Below are 18,704 nucleotides of genomic sequence, written 5' to 3'. Positions count from 1 at the left end.
TTATCATCATCCACCAGTAGTATTGCTCGCCGGACAGAATACTATTGTTAAGTCTAAACTTGTACCTTTAGTAGGAGTGATGACGGCTCCCAGCATGCCTTGCGGCACCGTTTTGTGCAATGTTCAAAGTACGTGTCTCCAGTTATCATCATGCACTAGTGGTACAGCTCTTCAGACTTGTTGACATTACACCATCGTCAAATCCAAACATGTAACTTTAGTAGGAGTGATATTGGCTCCCAGCATGCCTTGCGGCACAATTCTGTGACTTCTTGCTCAAATTACATGTCTACAGTTAAAATAGTTGTTTATCATCCACTAGTAGTACTGCTCGACAGATAGAACATTATTGTTAAGTCTAAACATATAGATTCAGTGGGAGTGATGCCGGCTCCCAGCATGCCTTGCGGCACTGTTGCTCAAATTACATGCCTACAGTTAACATAGTTGTTTATCATCATCCACTAGTAGTACTACTCTCCACACAAAACACTATTGTTAAGTCTAAACATGTAACTTTAGTAGGAGTGATGTTGGCTCCCAGCATGCCTTGCGGCACTGTTTTGTGTATTGTTGCTCAAAGTATGTGTCTATAACTAATATAGTTTATTATCATTATAGAGTAGTACTACTGTTCTCTAGACAGAATACTATTGTTAAGTCTAAATATATAGCTTTAGTAGGAGTGATGATGGCTGCCAGCATGCCTTGCGGCACCATTGCTCAAATGACATGTCTACAGTTAACATAGTTGTTTATCATCCACTAGTAGTACTGCTCTACAGACAGAACACTATTGTTAAGTCTAAACATATAGATTCAATAGGAGTGATGATGGCTCCCAGCATGCCTTGCGGCACCGTTGCTCAAATTACATGTCTACAGTTAACATAGTTGTTTATCATCCGCTAGTGGTACTGCTCTACAGAAAGAACACTATTGTTAAGTCTAAACATGTAACTTTAGTAGGAATGATGACGGCTCCCAGCATGCCTTGCGGCACAGTTTTGTGAATTGTTGCTCAAAGTATGTGTCTCTAGTTAACATAGTTTATTACTGTTATTGTTTATTATCATCCACTAGCAGTAGTGCTTCCCTGCGTGTGCGTTACGTACTGATTATTTTTTTATGACACGGAATCAAACTGTTACGTTGAACCGCCGGGGCTGAGATAGTGCAGGACGGGTTGTCTCTGGAACTTTGGGTTTTAGAGGTTTTGATCCCTGCTGTCAATGTGTCAAAGTGTCCTTGAGCGAGACGACCTGACAGTTGAGTTGCTCCCTTTGGGAAGGCCCGGTGCCTTGATGTGTGAAAGGGGCAACTGAGATCAACTCAGGCTGATCTCTCTGTGAAGCCCACAGAAGCAGACGTGCGGGAAAAATGAAAATAAAACGGAATTAAACGCGAGGTTTATGATATAGATGCTGAAGTTTCACTTTTGTTTGCTGTTTTATCAGCAAGTGTGGAATAAAAATGACCCCCGCCCAAAACTTGATGTACTACTATTGTCTTCGTTGCATCAGCATTTAAAAAAAAACCAAAAAACTAAATCATCATGAAGAGCGCGGAAGAGATACCAGGAGACAGGACAGGACAGACTAAAAGTGCTGCAAAAGGGAAAAAAAACCAAGCAGCAGGACCAGGACGATGCCTCTTTCTGCCTCATCCGGTGTACTTCCCTGTCTCCTGGTATCCCGTCACGCTCTTGACACTTCAGTATGCATGGATTAATTACCAGCTTGTTTTTAGTTTGATTAATCTAGATGTTATGTCCAAACCTTTTCTAGCAAAGGCCACATAATGACTACTGAAAGCATTGCCAGTATTCCAACATTCCAGCTCCCAACATTCCACATTCCAGCTTCCAACCTTCCACATTCCAGCTTTGAACATTCGACATTCAGCTTCCAGCATTAGACATTCCAGCTTCCAACATTCCACATTCCAGCTTCCAAGATTCGACATTCCAGCTTCCAACCTTCCACATTCCAGCTTCCAACATTCCACATTCCAGCTTCCAACATTCCACATTCCAGCTTCCAACATTCCACTTTCCAGCTTCCAACATTCCAGCTTCCAACCTTCCACATTCTAGCTTCCAACCATCCACATTCCAGCTCCCAACCATCCACATTCCAGCTTCCAACCTTTCTCATTCCAACTTCCAACATTCCACAATCCAGCTTTCAACCTTCCAGCTTCCAACATTCCACATTCCAGCTTCCAACCTTACACGTTCCAGCTTCCAACATTCCACATTCCAGCTTCCAAACTTCCACATTCCAACTTCCAACATTCACCATTCCAGCTTCCAACCTTTCTCATTCCAACTTCCAACATTCCACAATCCAGCTTCCAACCTTCCAGCTTCCAACATTCCACATTCCAGCTTCCAACCTTTCTCATTCCAACTTCCAACATTCCACAATCCAGCTTCCAACATTCCACAATCCAGCTTCCAACCTTCCAGCTTCCAACATTCCACATTCCAGCTTCCAACCTTCCACGTTCCAGCTTCCAACATTCCACATTCCAGCTTCCAAACTTCCACATTCCAACTTCCAACATTCACCATTCCAGCTTCCAACCTTCCACATTCCAGCTTCCAACCTTCCATGTTCAAGCTTCCAACATTCCACATTCCAGCTTCCAACCTTCCACATTCCAACTTCCAACATTCACCATTCCAGCTCCAACCTTCCATATTCCAGCTTCCAACATTCCACATTCCAGCTTCCAACCTTCCACATTCCAGCTTCCATCCTTCTACATTCCAGCTTCCAACCTTCCATGTTCCAGCTTCCAACATTCCACATTCCAGCTTCCAACTGTCCACATTCCAACTTCCAACATTCCAGATCCCAGCTTCCAACCGTCCACATTCAAACTTCCAACATTCCACAATCAGGCTTCCAACATCCCACATTCCAGCTTCCCACCTTAATTAATCAACAATTAATGGATTAATTAATCTAACTTACCATTGCGCATGGTCGGCGTCACAGTTGCAGTCATACTTGGAGTCGGAGCAATTCCTGTCGATGCCGCAGGCGCATTTTTGGATGCCGGGACCCGACCCTCCCCAGTAGAAGTGCTTCTCGCTGCCCCGGCCCACCCACCACGTGTAGGGGGTCCCATCTGCGGAGACAAAACATCACATGATGTTTTCAAAACGCTGCATTCACTGAACACTAATCAGTGAAAAAAAATCCATTGGCCAGAAAGTGCAACATTTAATAAGGGCTAAACTGCTTATTACAAGATCATTGATTCCGAATGAATAAATCTTGTGAGGCGTTCAAGTGAAGCATTTTGACGTACAACCACAATATATTAGTTTCATATATTTTACACTGAGCCATATATCACATCTGTGATTATTTAAAAAAAAAACAGTGTTCAAACTTTGATATTTAGTCTTTAAGCTTTATAATATTTGTGCGGAAATGCTAGCAAGTTTGAGTAATGACGTTACCGCGGCAACAGATCCTATAAATAACTAATAAACATGATCAATGACTGGTCTGAAAGTGCTGCAAAACAAGTATACTTCACATAATATGGACTTAAATTCATTAAAAATATATATATTATATTATATATAATATATTATTCCACATTCCAGCTACCAACCTTCCACATTCCAGCTTCCAACATTCCACATTCCAGCTTCCAACCTTCCAGTTTTCATCATTCCAACATTCCAGCTTCCAACATTTGACATTCTAGCTTCTGACCTTCCACATTCCAGCTTCCAACATTCCACATTCCAGCTTCCAACATTCCACATTCAGCTTCCAACATTTGACATTCCAGCTTCCAACCTTCCACATTCAAGCTTCCAACATTCCACATTCCAGCTTCCAACCTTCCACATTCCAGCTTCCAACATTCCACATTCTAGCTTCCAACCTTCCACATTCCAGCTTCCAACATTCCACATTCCACATTCCAGCTTCCAACATTCCACATTCCAGCTTCCAACATTCCACATTCCAGCTTCCAACATTCCACATTCCAGCTTCCAACATTTGACATTCCAGCTTCCAACCTTCCACATTCAAGCTTCCAACCTTCCACATCACAACTTCCAACATTCCACATTCCAGCTTCCAACATTCCACATTCCACATTCCACATTCCACATTCCAGCTTCCAACCTTCCACATTCCAGTTTTCAACATTCCAACATTCCAGCTTCCAACATTCGACATTCTAGCTTCCGACCTTCCACATTCCAGCTTCCAACATTCGACATTCCAGCTGCCAACATTCGACATTCCAGCTTCCAACATTTGACATTCCAGCTTCCGACCTTCCACATTCCAGCTTCCAACATTTGACATTCCAGCTTCCAACCTTCCACATTCCAAATTCCAACATTCCACATTCCAGCTTCCAACCTTCCACATTCCAGCTTCCAACCTTCCACATTCCAACTTCCAACATTCCACATTCCAGCTTCCAACCTTCCACATTCCAGCTTCCAACCTTCCACATTCCAGCTTCCAACATATATATATATTTTATTATATATATATATATATATATATATATATATATATATATATATATATATATATATATATATTCTGAGCATTTTAAACAAAATTAAATTAAAAAATTAGAGTATGACAAGCAAATGAAGGTTAAAGCTTATTTTCGACAAGAAACCTCGGAAACGGAAATGGAACCCGGTCGGAATGCCACAGCAAATGCAATATATATTCATATAAGTAAAAAGCAATAAAACAATATTACATTTACGTCCTTATTCCAGCAAAAGCAAACTGTGTTGTCAATACCACTATAGTGAATTCCATCAGAAACTGCAATATTTACAATGATTGTATCCATAAGTGTTATATATTTACTGTAAGTAGATGAAGAAATATTGTTTTTTTTATAGCAATAAACGTGAAAAGAATAAAACCGTGTTATAGCGTCGCCTTTATTGCAGAAAAGTCAACTATCTCGGTCAATAGCTCTTTCACAGATTCCATCACAGACAATGAAATTGTCTCCATAGGTGTTCCGAGTATTGCCGGTGTTGGTAACCACTCGGCATGCTGATTCCGTTCAGTTTAAATTGGGAATACTTCTGGAATCTGTAACAGCGAGGCATCACAATGTCTCATGTGAGATGCAGTTTAAGCGCTGCCAAAATAAACTGACTTGAGTAGAAAGGCGGGGGGGGGGGGGTGAAAAATGGGGGTGCGGATGACAGCACAGCTGGAAAAAAGAGGTGCACGAGGAAGGAGGAGGTGGAGGAGTGGAATCATCCTGACAGAGGACTCAAACCGAGAGCCATGAAGAGCGGGGGTCAGTGGCATTACTCGACTGAGAAGCGTAGCGGTGGGATGTGTGCAGGAAAACAACGCAGGTGTGTATGATGTTGTTCGAGTTGCCCGGGAAACGCTGTCGATATTTCCCAAGGGTAGTCGCTGCATGTGTGTTGATGCAACACATCATTGTGGAAAAATGTCGGAAAGCAATGAAAAAAAAGGGGAGTAAATAAAGTAGAAAATATAAATAAAATCTATATTTATTTGATTGAAAAAAAATACATTGTATTTTGCTTCAATTATTAAAATTTATTTATTTAGTAAATATTTTTTTATATTATAAAATATGATTTATTTTTTATATTATAAAATATGATTTATTTTTAATAATTTAATAAAAAATCTGTATTTTTATTTTAATATTTTTTAAAGATAAATGTAACAATTAAAAATGAGAAATACATTAAATTAAATTGAAAAACAAGAAAAAATCAGGAAAAAAACAATGACAAAAGTCTTCTAGCATTATTGTAAAAAATGTCGGAAAGCAATAAAAAAGGGGAGTAAATAAAGTATAAAATATAAATTAAATCTATATTTATTTGAAAAAAATGTGTATTGTATTTTGCTTAAATTATAAAAATGTATTTATTTATTATTTTAAAAAATGTTATATTATTTATAATGTAATATTTTGAACCCCGCCTTTCACCCGAAGACAGCTGGGATAGGCTCCAGCACCCCCGCGACCCTCGTGAGGAAAAGCGGTAGAAAATGAATGAATAATATTTTGAATATCATAAAATTATATTTATAATATTTCATATTATAGTCAATACTTGAATAAAAATATGCATTTTTAAATTTCAATATTTAAAAAAAATCTATTAAAAATGAATATAAGACAAATTTAACAATTAGAAATAAGGAATACATTAAATTAAATAGAAAAACAAGTTTCAATTATTTATTTATTTAATAATTAGTTTTTTTATTATATTATTTATAACATATTTTTAATATTATAAAATAATATTTATAATATTTTATATTATATTTAATAATTAAAAAATATTTTAAATGTTAATATTTAAAAAAATACATTTAAAATAAATATAAATTTAACAATTAAAAATAAGTAATACATTAAATTAAATTGAAAAACAAGAAAAAAACAAGGAAAAAAGTCTAAAAAAGGTACATCCATAGATGTATACAATACCACCACCAGGGAATGATAAATAAACACGAGTAAGCCATCCAAATGTTCCTGCTAGCTTGATGTTCTCCACGGATTTTGCATCATTATTTGCAGTGAAAAAGACCGCTAAAGTGAATAAATTAGATTAAACCGCCCAAATGAAGTTTATCATCTGCTCCACTTGCTCCACCCCCCCCCCCCCCGGCCAACAAACTGCTAAATGTCCCCAGAGGAAACATCTCAGTTTTTCATACATTCATTTATTTGTCTTGGCCCGCCACTGATTAATCATGACAGATCAATCTGCCGCCACCAATTAAGACTTCTCCATGTTTATGCATGTTGATGAGTCCGTCTGATGAATGGATGAACCCCAAGTGGTCAATAATTCCATACATCAATTTAATACGCAACACAACCTGTTGATATGTTGAATAAACACATTATTATGGAACTATTACGTGGTACACATCCATCATTGAAGATGCGCTGCCTTTGTGTCCTCATGGGTACTTCAAGTACACAACATTAGTGTATTAGGATGCCTGCATCAATCTCTTTACACAACCAAGCAAAAGACGCAGAAGAAAAGACAAAAGACAAAAGTTGAAGCTTCCATCTCCGTCTGAGAAAGCGTTCCTTTTAATTAAAGACTAACCGCTTCACATAATGAAAGCACGTAGGCGGTTGAGTCAAGGCTGCTTTAGTCCACCCTCATTTGACTGTTCAATGCCGACAATGCTGATTGGCAGCTTTGACCTTGTCAACATATTAAGGATATCAACAAAAGGGCCGAGACAAAAAACACAGCGCTTATTGTACAAATCCAACATAGCGCAAGTTCCACGCCCACCCGCAGCTTGTTTTTGCTCTTACACAACAACAAAATAGCTTTAATTAGAAGTACTTCTCAATAAAAGCTCTGCTGTGTATTAGTTCAACTATCAAAAATATAAAAATAAAAGCCACAAATATTTGTGTCAGCTGCAGCCTCCCCCATGAGGACTCATTAAAATTGTTTCATTGAAGATTCCTTGGCAGGGCGGCTAGGACCAGCCCAAACGACCATCCTGTATCATGTGATGACCAAAACACAGTTTACAACATTCCAATTTCCGGCTTCCAACATTCCACATTCCAGCTTCCAAAATTCCAAATTCCAGCTTCCAACATTCCACATTCCAGCTTCCAACATCCTGTATCATATGATGTCCACAACACAGCTTCCAACATTCCACATTCCAGCTTCCAACTTTCCACATTCCAGCTTCCAACCTTCCACATTCCAGCTTCCAACATTCCAACCTTCCAGCTTCCAACATTCCACATTACAACATTCCAGCGTCCAGCTTCAACATTCAAGCTTCCAACAATCCACATTCCAGCTTCCAACCATCCACATTCCAGCCTCTAACATTTCACATTCCAACATTCCACATTACAGCTTCCAACATTACAGCTCCCAACATTCCACATTCTAGCTTCTAACATTCCAGCTTCCAACATACCACATTGCAGCTCCCAACCTTCCACTTTTCCAGCTTCCAAAATTCCACATTCCAGCTTCCACTTTTCCAGCTTCCAACATTCCACATTCCAGCTCCCAACCTTCCACTTTTCCAGCTTCCAACATTCCACATTCCAGCTCCCAACCTTCCACTTTTCCAGCTTCCAACATACCACATTCCAGCTTCCAACATTCCAGCTTTCAACATTCCAGCTTTCAACATTCCAGCTTCCAACATTACAGCATCCAACATTCCACATTCCAGCTTCCAACATACCACATTGCAGCTTCCAGCTTCCAACCTTCCACATTCCAGCTTCCAACATTCCACATACCAGCTTCCAATCTTCCGCATTCCAGCTTCCAACCTTCCAGATTCCAGCTTCCAACATTCCACATACCAGTTTCCAACCTTCCAGCTTCCAACATTCCAGCTTCCAACATACCACACTGCAGCTTCCAGCTTCCAACCTTCCACATTCCAGCTTCCAACTGTCCACATTCCAGCTTCCAACCCTCCACATTCCAGCTTCCAACCTTCCACATTTCAGCTTCCAACCTTCCACATTCCGGCTTCCAACCTTCCACATCCCAGCTTCCAACCTTCCACATTCCAGCCTCCAACCTTCCACATTCCAGCTTCCAACCTTCCACATTCCAGCCTCCAACATTCCACATTCCAGCTTCCAACCAAGGGACCCAGCAGAGGTGGACAAACCTGCTTTTCATTCAAAACTAGAAATAAATGCATCGTGAAATACAAAAGCTGAGTAGAGAAAAAACGTTGTTGACCCCTAATACAGCCAGATCGGTACAGCCACACCTTCAATAGAACTTGAAGATGCAGCATCTTTGTGGTGCGGTTTGACCTTGAGAAGCCTCCATATTACCATTCCCACATCAACATGTGCTCAAGGGCTCCGGGTGAGACAACAACAATTTTCCCTCCGGCGTGTCAGGAAAGTAGTGGATCAATTCATCTTTGTCACGCCGCCACTGGTTCCAGCTCTTTTGTCGTTTGTTTGCGTTTGTCGAGAGCAAAGCTGCGTCTCGCCGCTTAGCACCGGGACGCTCTGGTATCATCTTCACATCTATTTGACGGGAATGGGGGAGCGATATTAGTCTGGGATTTCTGGGAAGAATCCTCCGCTATGTGAATATCTCCTTTGTCTTTGTCGTTATCTCGACAGGTCCTATTGTGTCAATCTTTGGACCACCTTTTCATTACTCATCCAGGCTCAACATTTTTCTTGCTTTCTCGTGTTTTCCAGTTTCGGTGACCCTTTATGGATTTATCTCTATTCCCATTATCTTTCCACTTGCTCTTAAGTACGCATTTCCTCTTCCTCTTGAATAAGGTCAGTTGTTAAATATATATAAAACAACAGAAAAAACATATAAGACATAAATAAGACATAATATAGACTCATGTGTTAGCATTGGGAGAGTTCCCTGTTTTTACTTTACTGTCTTTGAATGAGGTTTGTTGTTATATACGTATATATAAAACAACAAAAAACATATAAGCATAAATAAGACATAATATAGACTCACGTGTTAGCAATGGGAGAATTCCATGTTTTTACTTTACTGTCTTTGAATGAGGTTTGTTGTTATATACGTATATATAAAACAACAGAAAAAACATATAAGACATAAATAAGACAAAATATAGACTCACGTGTTAGCATTGGGAGAATTCCCTGTTTTTACTATAAAGTCTTTGAATGAGGTTTGTTGTTATATACGTATATATAAAACAACAGAAAAAAACATATAAGACATAAATAAGACAAAATATAGACTCACGTGTTAGCATTGGGAGAATTCCCTGTTTTTACTTTAAAGTCTTTGAATGAGGTTTGTTGTTATATATGTATATATAAAACAACAGAAAAAACATATAAGACATAAATAAGACAAAATATAGACTCACGTGTTAGCATTGGGAGAATTCCATGTTTTACTTTACTGTCTTTGAATGAGGTTTGTTGTTACATATGTATATATAGAACAACAAAAAACATATAAGACATAAATAAGACATAATATAGACTCACGTGTTAGCAATGGGAGAATTCCATGTTTTTACTTTACTGTCTTTGAATGAGGTTGGTTGTTATATACGTATATATATAAAACAACAGAAAAAACATATAAGACATAAATAAGACAAAATATAGACTCACGTGTTAGCATTGGGAGAATTCCCTGTTTTTACTTTAAAGTCTTTGAATGAGGTTTGTTGTTATATACGTATATATAAAACAACAGAAAAAAACATATAAGACATAAATAAGACAAAATATAGACTCACGTGTTAGCATTGGGAGAATTCCATGTTTTTACTTTACTGTCTTTGAATGAGGTTTGTTGTTACATATGTATATATAAAACAACAAAAAAACATATAAGACATAAATAAGACATAATATAGACTCACGTGTTAGCAATGGGAGAATTCCATGTTTTTACTTTACTGTCTTTGAATGAGGTTTGTTGTTATATACGTATATATAAAACAACAGAAAAAACATATAAGCATAAATAAGACATAATATAGACTCACATGTTAGCAATGGGAGAATTCCATGTTTTTACTTTACTGTCTTTGAATGAGGTTTGTTGTTATATACGTATATATAAAACAACAGAAAAAACATATAAGACATAAATAAGACAAAATATAGACTCACGTGTTAGCATTGGGAGAATTCCCTGTTTTTACTTTAAAGTCTTTGAATGAGGTTTGTTGTTATATACGTATATATAAAACAACAGAAAAAACATATAAGACATAAATAAGACAAAATATAGACTCACGTGTTAGCATTGGGAGAATTCCATGTTTTTACTTTACTGTCTTTGAATGAGGTTTGTTGTTACATACGTATATATAAAACAACAAAAAAACATATAAGACATAAATAAGACATAATATAGACTCACGTGTTAGCAATGGGAGAATTCCATGTTTTTACTTTACTGTCTTTGAATGAGGTTTGTTGTTATATACGTATATATAAAACAACAGAAAAAACATATAAGACATAAATAAGACAAAATATAGACTCACGTGTTAGCATTGGGAGAATTCCCTGTTTTTACTTTAAAGTCTTTGAATGAGGTTTGTTGTTATATACGTATATATAAAACAACAGAAAAAAACATATAAGACATAAATAAGACAAAATATAGACTCACGTGTTAGCATTGGGAGAATTCCCTGTTTTTACTTTAAAGTCTTTGAATGAGGTTTGTTGTTATATACGTATATATAAAACAACAGAAAAAACATATAAGACATAAATAAGACAAAATATAGACTCACGTGTTAGCATTGGGAGAATTCCCTGTTTTTACTTTAAAGTCTTTGAATGAGGTTTGTTGTTATATACGTATATATAAAACAACAGAAAAAAACATATAAGACATAAATAAGACAAAATATAGACTCACGTGTTAGCATTGGGAGAATTCCCTGTTTTTACTTTAAAGTCTTTGAATGAGGTTTGTTGTTATATACGTATATATAAAACAACAGAAAAAACATATAAGACATAAATAAGACAAAATATAAACTCACGTGTTAGCATTGGGAGAATTCCATGTTTTTACTTTAAAGTCTTTGAATGAGGTTTGTTGTTATATATGTATATATAAAACAACAAAAAACATATAAGACATAAATAAGACATAATATAGACTCACATGTTAGCAATGGGAGAATTCCATGTTTTTACTTTACTGTCTTTGAATGAGGTTTGTTGTTATATACGTATATATAAAACAACATAAAAACATATGGATTTATCTTTATGAATTTATCTCTATTCCCATTATCTTTCCACTTGCTCTTAGGTACGCATTTCCTCTTCCTTCATCTCTCATATCTACCTCCTCATCCTCTCCCTTTTTGATCTGTACAGTGTCTATCTTGCCTCTCTATGACTCTTTGCCTGGCATCTAATCTTTCCGTGTTCTTATTAGTCCTGATTTAATCTGCTCTTTAATCCAATTTGGCAAACTCTCCCCCGCTCTGATCAAGATCTGAGGCTGCATTTGAAACACATGCCGCCCTCCCCCGTCGATCCCACATGGTTTGATGTGCAGAAGGGCTACAGTGAATATCAAAAGACTGGGACTGGAGACATAATGAAATGCTGACCATTAGAGGCGCTGTGGAGCAATCATAGGCTAAATTATGGCATGCTTAGATCTCCGGTGATGATGCAACTCATCGGAGCGGCTGCGGATTGTTGCACTTAATTACGTTGACAGACGATTGAGGCTGAGAAAGGTGTGCTACAAAGGAAAAGGGAGCATTGATCACTAAACCAAGCCTTTGTTTTTTCCGCGTCAGGTTTTGACGAGCCAACTATCATCTAATAGGTGTGATGTCACAAATTACGGCCAGATAAAATCCCAAAATAAACCAAAATGTGTGCAAAAATATCAATATTCTATTTGTGTACACTTTGTTGTGGTTCCCTTCATGTTCACAATAATATTTTAGTCACACCTCATACACCCCACATTAAAATTATCTATATAACAACAGAAAAAGACATATAAGACATAAATAAGACATAATATAGACTCATGTGTTAGCATTGGGAGAATTCACTGTTTTTACTTTACTGTCTTTGAATGAGGTCTGTTGATAAAAATATATAAAACAACAGAAAAAAACATAAGACATAAATAAGACATGATATAGACTCGTGTTAGCATTGGGAGAATTCTGTGTTTTACTTTACTGCTTTTGAATGAGGTCTGTTGTTATATAGATATAACAGAAAAAGACATAAGACATAAATAAGACATAATATAGACTCACGTGTTAGCATTGGGAGAATTCCCTGTTTTTACTTTACTGTCTTTGAATGAGGTCTGTTGTTAAAAATATATAAAACAACAGAGAAAGACATATAAGACATAAATAAGACATATTGTAGACACACGTGTTAGCATTTGGAGAATTCCCTGTTATTACTTTACTGTCTTTGAATGAGGGTTGTTGTTATATACCTATATATAAAACAACAGAAAAAACATATAAGACATAAATAAGACATAATTTACACTCACATGTTAGCATTGGGAGAATTGCCTTTTTTTACTTTGAATGATGTCTGTTGTTATATATATGTAAAACAACAAAAAATAAACATATAAGACATAAATAAGACATAATGTAGACTCATGTTAGCATTGGGAGAATTCCATGCTTTTACTTTACTGCCTTTGAATGAGGTTTGTTGTTATATAGATATAACAGAAAAAGACGTAAATAAGACATAATATAGACTCATGTGTTAGCATTGGGAGAGTTCTCTGTTTTTACTTTACTGTCTTTGAATGAGGTTTGTTATATATGTATACATAAAACAACAGAAAAAACATATAATACATAAATAAGACAAAATATAGACTCACGTGGTAGCATTGGGAGAATTCACTGTTTTAACTTTACTGTCTTTGAATTAGGTTTGTTGTTATATAAGTATATATAAAACAACAGAAAAACCATATGACATAAATAAGACATAATGTAGACTCATGTGCTAGCATTGGTAGAATTCCCTGTTTTTACTTTAAAGTCTTTGAATGAGGCTTGTTGTTATGTACGTATATATAAAACAACAGAAAAAACATATAAGACATAAATACGACAAAATATAGACTCACGTGTTAGCATTGGGAGAATTCCCAGTTTTTACTTTGCTGTCTTTGAATGAGGTTTGCTGTTATATACGTATATATAAAACAACAAAAAAAACATATAAGACATAAATAAGACATAATGTAGACTCACGTGTTAGCATTGGGAGAATTCCCTGTTTTTACTTTACTGTCTTTGAATGAGGTCTGTTGTGATATAGATATAACAACAGAAAAAAACACTTAACTATTCACACGATGCCCACAAGGCATGCTGGGTAGCCCACCTGTACAGTAAGCCTGTGTGTTATATGGCACATACACATGCAGGAAACACAAAAAAACAATACTTGTACCCGTTTTTAAGAACAAAAAGCTACGTTTGCAGACGTAATGCATTGAAAAATAAAAATTGTTTGTGCGGACGTGATTATGCTAATTATGCGAATTTCTTTTTTTCATTGCAGGCCGACCCATCTCTCAAGCGTTCCCGGTCCACGTGTACCATTGGGATCGTGTTCCGACTCAACCAAACCACACTATATCCCCCCTTTAACCGATCATATGACTATCGTCGTCAGTACAATATCAAGAATTCAAAGAGTGAGATTTACTTGCCGGTGCTTTCACTGAGTCAGGAAGTCAGGATGTCCGCGTCATACGCAGCAGACAGGCCTCGGGAAGAATAATGAGTTTTTCCAACACTTTCTACCTGAGAGCACCCGTAACGTGATGCACCTCCCTGACAGTTCACAGGATGAGCCGCGTTTCCTTTGCCCGCTGTTAGGCATAGCTTTATGCTCTAGTAAATTCACTATGCATACCGGGGCGCCTGTCTACACACACACACACACACACACACATCATGTCGCAGGTCATCACTGAGCCATTAAATCAGGGGTCTCAAACTCAATTTACCTGGGGGCCACTGGAGCTAGGGTCTGGGTGAGGCTGGGCCGCATCAGGTTTTCCAAAAAAACAAAACAAAACCGCATTTATTAAAAAACAGAAAAATGAATAAACTTTGCTTTGGTTCCGATTTTCTACAAGAAAAGCTCTGATAAAACATTCCACTTTTCTACACAAAATAAGATCAAGAATAAAGAAAAATATCTTCATTTTTATTTTTCTACACAAAATAAGATCAAGAATAAAGAAAATCAATCAATCAGTAATAAATAAATATAATAATAATAAAACGGCAAATAATTAAAAAAGGGGTAAAATTTATATTAGAATAAATTATTTTTTTCAGATTAAAATGAACAAAGCATTATTAGAGCCCTGTAGACATGACAAAACACAACTATAATCACATTTATACTTTTTTTATTTACAACATATTGCGCAACTGCAGGGTCTTGAGACACTAACTCGCTAACTCGCAAACTACAGAGCTAGCGACCTAAACGGTAGCCTCCAAGTTATTTCCTTTAAACTTTAAAAGCACAAAAACTTACCACTTCCACACGGATAGGGAGGATAACTATTAACAGTTATTTAACATGAACATTAATCAAACGTAATATTTTTTTCCGGGTACATGATACCATACAGCATCCATATCAAACATTAAACTTTCATATCAAGGCAGGGGGCCTCAAACTAGTGTCCTGCGGGTTAAAGGTTAAATAACTGTTAATAGTTATACTCCCTATCCGTGTGGAAGTGGTAAGTTTTTGATTAATGAATAGCAAAAAAAGGCGGTGGAAACGGAATTAATATCAATAGCTGTGGCCCTAAATTGGTGTGTGTCGCCCGGACTAAGGACACAATACCACACCCTCTTCGCAGGGGCCTCAAACTAGTGTCCTGCGGGCCACTTTTGGCCCGCGGGACGCGTGTACCTGCGTGTATCATGTACCCACAAAAAAATTTACATTTGATTAATGTTCATGTTAATGGTTAAATAACTGTTCATAGTTATCCTCCCTATCCGTGTGGATCCTCCTTATCCATGTGGAAGTGGTACTTTTTTGATTAATGAATAGCAAAAAAAGGAGGTGGAAATGGAATTAATATCAATAGCTGTGGCCCTAAATTGGTGTGTGTCGCCCGGACTAAGGACACAATACCACACCCTCTTCGCAGGGGCCTCAAACTAGTGTCCTGCGGGCCACTTTTGGCCCGCGGGACGCGTGTACCTGCGTGTATCATGTACCCACAAAAAAATTTACATTTGATTAATGTTCATGTTAAAGGTTAAATAACTGTTCATAGTTATCCTCCCTATCCGTGTGGATCCTCCCTATCCATGTGGAAGTGGTACGTTTTTGATTAATGAATAGCAAAAAAAGGACGTGGAAATGGAATTAATATCAATAGCTGTGGCCCTAAATTGGTGTGTGTCGCCCGGACTAAGGACACAATACCACACCCTCTTCGCAGGGGCCTCAAACTAGTGTCCTGCGGGCCACATTTGGCCCGCGGGACGCGTGTACCTGCGTGTATCATGTACCCAGAAAAAAATATTACGTTTGATTAATGTTCATGTTAAAGGTTAAATAACTGTTAATAGTTATCCTCCCTATCCGTGTGGAAGTGGTAAATTTTTGATTAATGAATAGCAAAAAGAGGAGGTGGAAACGGTAGAATCCCCCCCCCTCAGGCTTGTCATACATGACAACACTCACAACAACGCTTATGAATATGTAGGAAGCTGACATGGGTGGGAAAAAAAATCAAAGCTGTAAGAAAAGAAAAGAAAAAAAACATGACAAGTCAGAGCGGGAGAAAAGAAAAATGACGGACACACCGGATAAGGACATGACAAGGGAGATAAGAGAGGTGACAGACTGGCTGTGAGAAGAGGGACAACTTCTCCGTATCGCCACGATGTGGGAGGAAGTTCAGTTGAGGTGTGAAGATTCCGACTGTCGACATACACACCGGTCCTTCATTTCCTGATACTGCACTTTTTTTTCATAGTGTGACCCACATAGTGTGACTTGTGTGAAAGTGTGTACTGTACATAATTGAACATGTGCTGCTTCACACTCCAGTTAAAGCAGAAAAATGTTTTTTAAAAAAAAAGATATATACAGGATATTGTTACCGAGATTGAAAGTAAAGCTTTAGAAATGTGGTATTTTACACAAAGATTCTAATCATTTTCAGTCATTTGTCAATACAAAAAATTATTCCAGTATTTTACCCCCCTCCCCCAACCAGATTTTCCAAAAATACAACTTAAAAAAACATTTTTTCTTAAATATTTTAACTGTATGCTACTAAAATGACATTCTTTTTACTCATATTATTATTACTATTATTATTATTATTACTCATGACTTATTATTCCAGTATTTTACGCCTCCTAACCCCCACCAAATTTTTCCAAAAATTACAACTTTATTTGTGGTTTGTTTCTCAGAATATTACTTTTTTTTAAATATTTAAAAAAATATTTTAACTGTATGCTACTAAAATGACATTATTTTTTATGCATATTATTATTATTGTTGTTGTTATTATTATTATTACTCATAACTTATTAATCCAGTATTTTACCCCCCCCCCGATTTAAATTTTCCAAAAATTACAACTTTATTTTTGGTTTGTTCCTCGGAATATGACATTAAAAAAAATTATTTTTTCTTAAATATTTTAACTGTATGCTACTAAAATGACATTATTTTGACTATTATTGTTGTTATTATAACACATAACTTATTGTTCCATTATTTTACCCCCTCCCCCAACCAAAATTTCCAAAAATTACAACTTTATTTTTGTTTGTTTCTCAGAATACGACTTTTTGAAAAAATATTTTTTCTTACATATTTTAACTGTATGCTACTAAAATGACATTATTTGTACTCATAATACTATTTTTATTATTATTATTATTACTCATAACTTATTATTCCAGTATTTTACCCCCCCTAAACCAAATTTTCCAAAAATTACAACTTTATTTTTGGTTTGTTTCTCAGAATACGACGGCGAAAAATAAACCTTCTTAAATATTTTAACTATATGCTACTAAAATGTTTTACTCATAATATATTATTATTATTATATTAAGTTTATTCAAGTAAAATTGCAACTTTTTTCCCCAATTTTTTCTCTTTTTTCACAACCTAATTTTTTTATTTTACAACATTATTGATTAAAAAAATTTTTTTGGGTTAAATTATATTTTTAGATAATAGTAATAAAAACAAATACATGCAAAAAGTGGCCCCCTCACCACACTTTGGACACCCCTGGTCTAATAAACCTCCAATTTGGGTTCCATGCTCCACTATAGCAAAAAAGCAAACAGGTCCACTCCTCCGACATCCCATCACTCCCAAGTTGTGCATTAATATTTTCCAAAAATAAATTATAAAAATAATTCATCAAAGCTGCAACACTAAGCTGTGATATTTGTCGCTCTGTAAACACAAACCTTAAAAGGCTTCTATAAAGCACAGACATCAGAAGGCATTAATAAAGAGACGGCTGTTTTTTGGACATTGATGATGAAGTTATGTGTGGAAAAGTACTTTATATGGACAAAAATCTTGGGACACTCCCCAGCCTTAGTTAATAGTTAATAGAGTACTACATATATTGTAGAACTGATGCTTATATAAAATAGAGCAGCTCAAACTTTAGACAGATATTTAAATTCATTTCCTTTATATGAGTTTCGACACGGTCTTTGTTGTGTCTGTCAGTTGTCAACAAGTCACACGGACATTTTCTTTTATATCTCACATGATGGGGGGGATGTGCAGTCACTTGACAAGTGGGTGCTATGCTCGTCATTACAAGGCTTTCTTCTTCTTGTGTGAAGTGAAGCTTGTGTGTTTTCTTCTTTCTTTATTGTTGTACTTTGCAGTGGTATAGAATTATTCCGATAACGTTAGCTTACTCAAGCGCTCAAACAGAACCGGTCGAAAAAGTGCAAAAAATCTTATGGTGTGCTTGGTCATGCGCGAGTGCACGCACTGGCAACCCAACCTGAACGTGTTGTACACTCAACTGCACAACAAAAATAGAGAAAAACCTCGACACAATCCACAAAAGTTAGCATGAGATTGCTCATGCATGGGTGCCA

General features: G+C 36.6%; 1 protein-coding gene across 2 annotated transcripts in view; it reads right to left on the bottom strand.

Moving 5' to 3' along the window:
- Positions 1 to 18,704, bottom strand: part of cntnap2a (contactin associated protein 2a) — a 350,688-nt gene that overhangs the window by 69,473 nt on the left and 262,511 nt on the right. For both annotated transcript variants that reach the window (XM_058059946.2, XM_058059947.2), the window contains exon 16: positions 2,982 to 3,138. In XM_058059946.2, the coding sequence (XP_057915929.2) occupies positions 2,982 to 3,138 (157 nt within the window). The remainder of the gene's footprint in view (positions 1 to 2,981; positions 3,139 to 18,704) is intronic.

Source organism: Doryrhamphus excisus, linkage group LG5 (assembly GCF_037039965.1).
Source record: "Doryrhamphus excisus strain RoL-2023G ecotype Guam linkage group LG5, RoL_Dexc_Guam_v1.1, whole genome shotgun sequence".
Taxonomy (NCBI): domain Eukaryota; kingdom Metazoa; phylum Chordata; class Actinopteri; order Syngnathiformes; family Syngnathidae; genus Doryrhamphus; species Doryrhamphus excisus.
The sequence above is the reverse complement of the archived record's forward strand: the minus strand, read 5'-3'. Positions and strand labels throughout refer to the sequence as shown.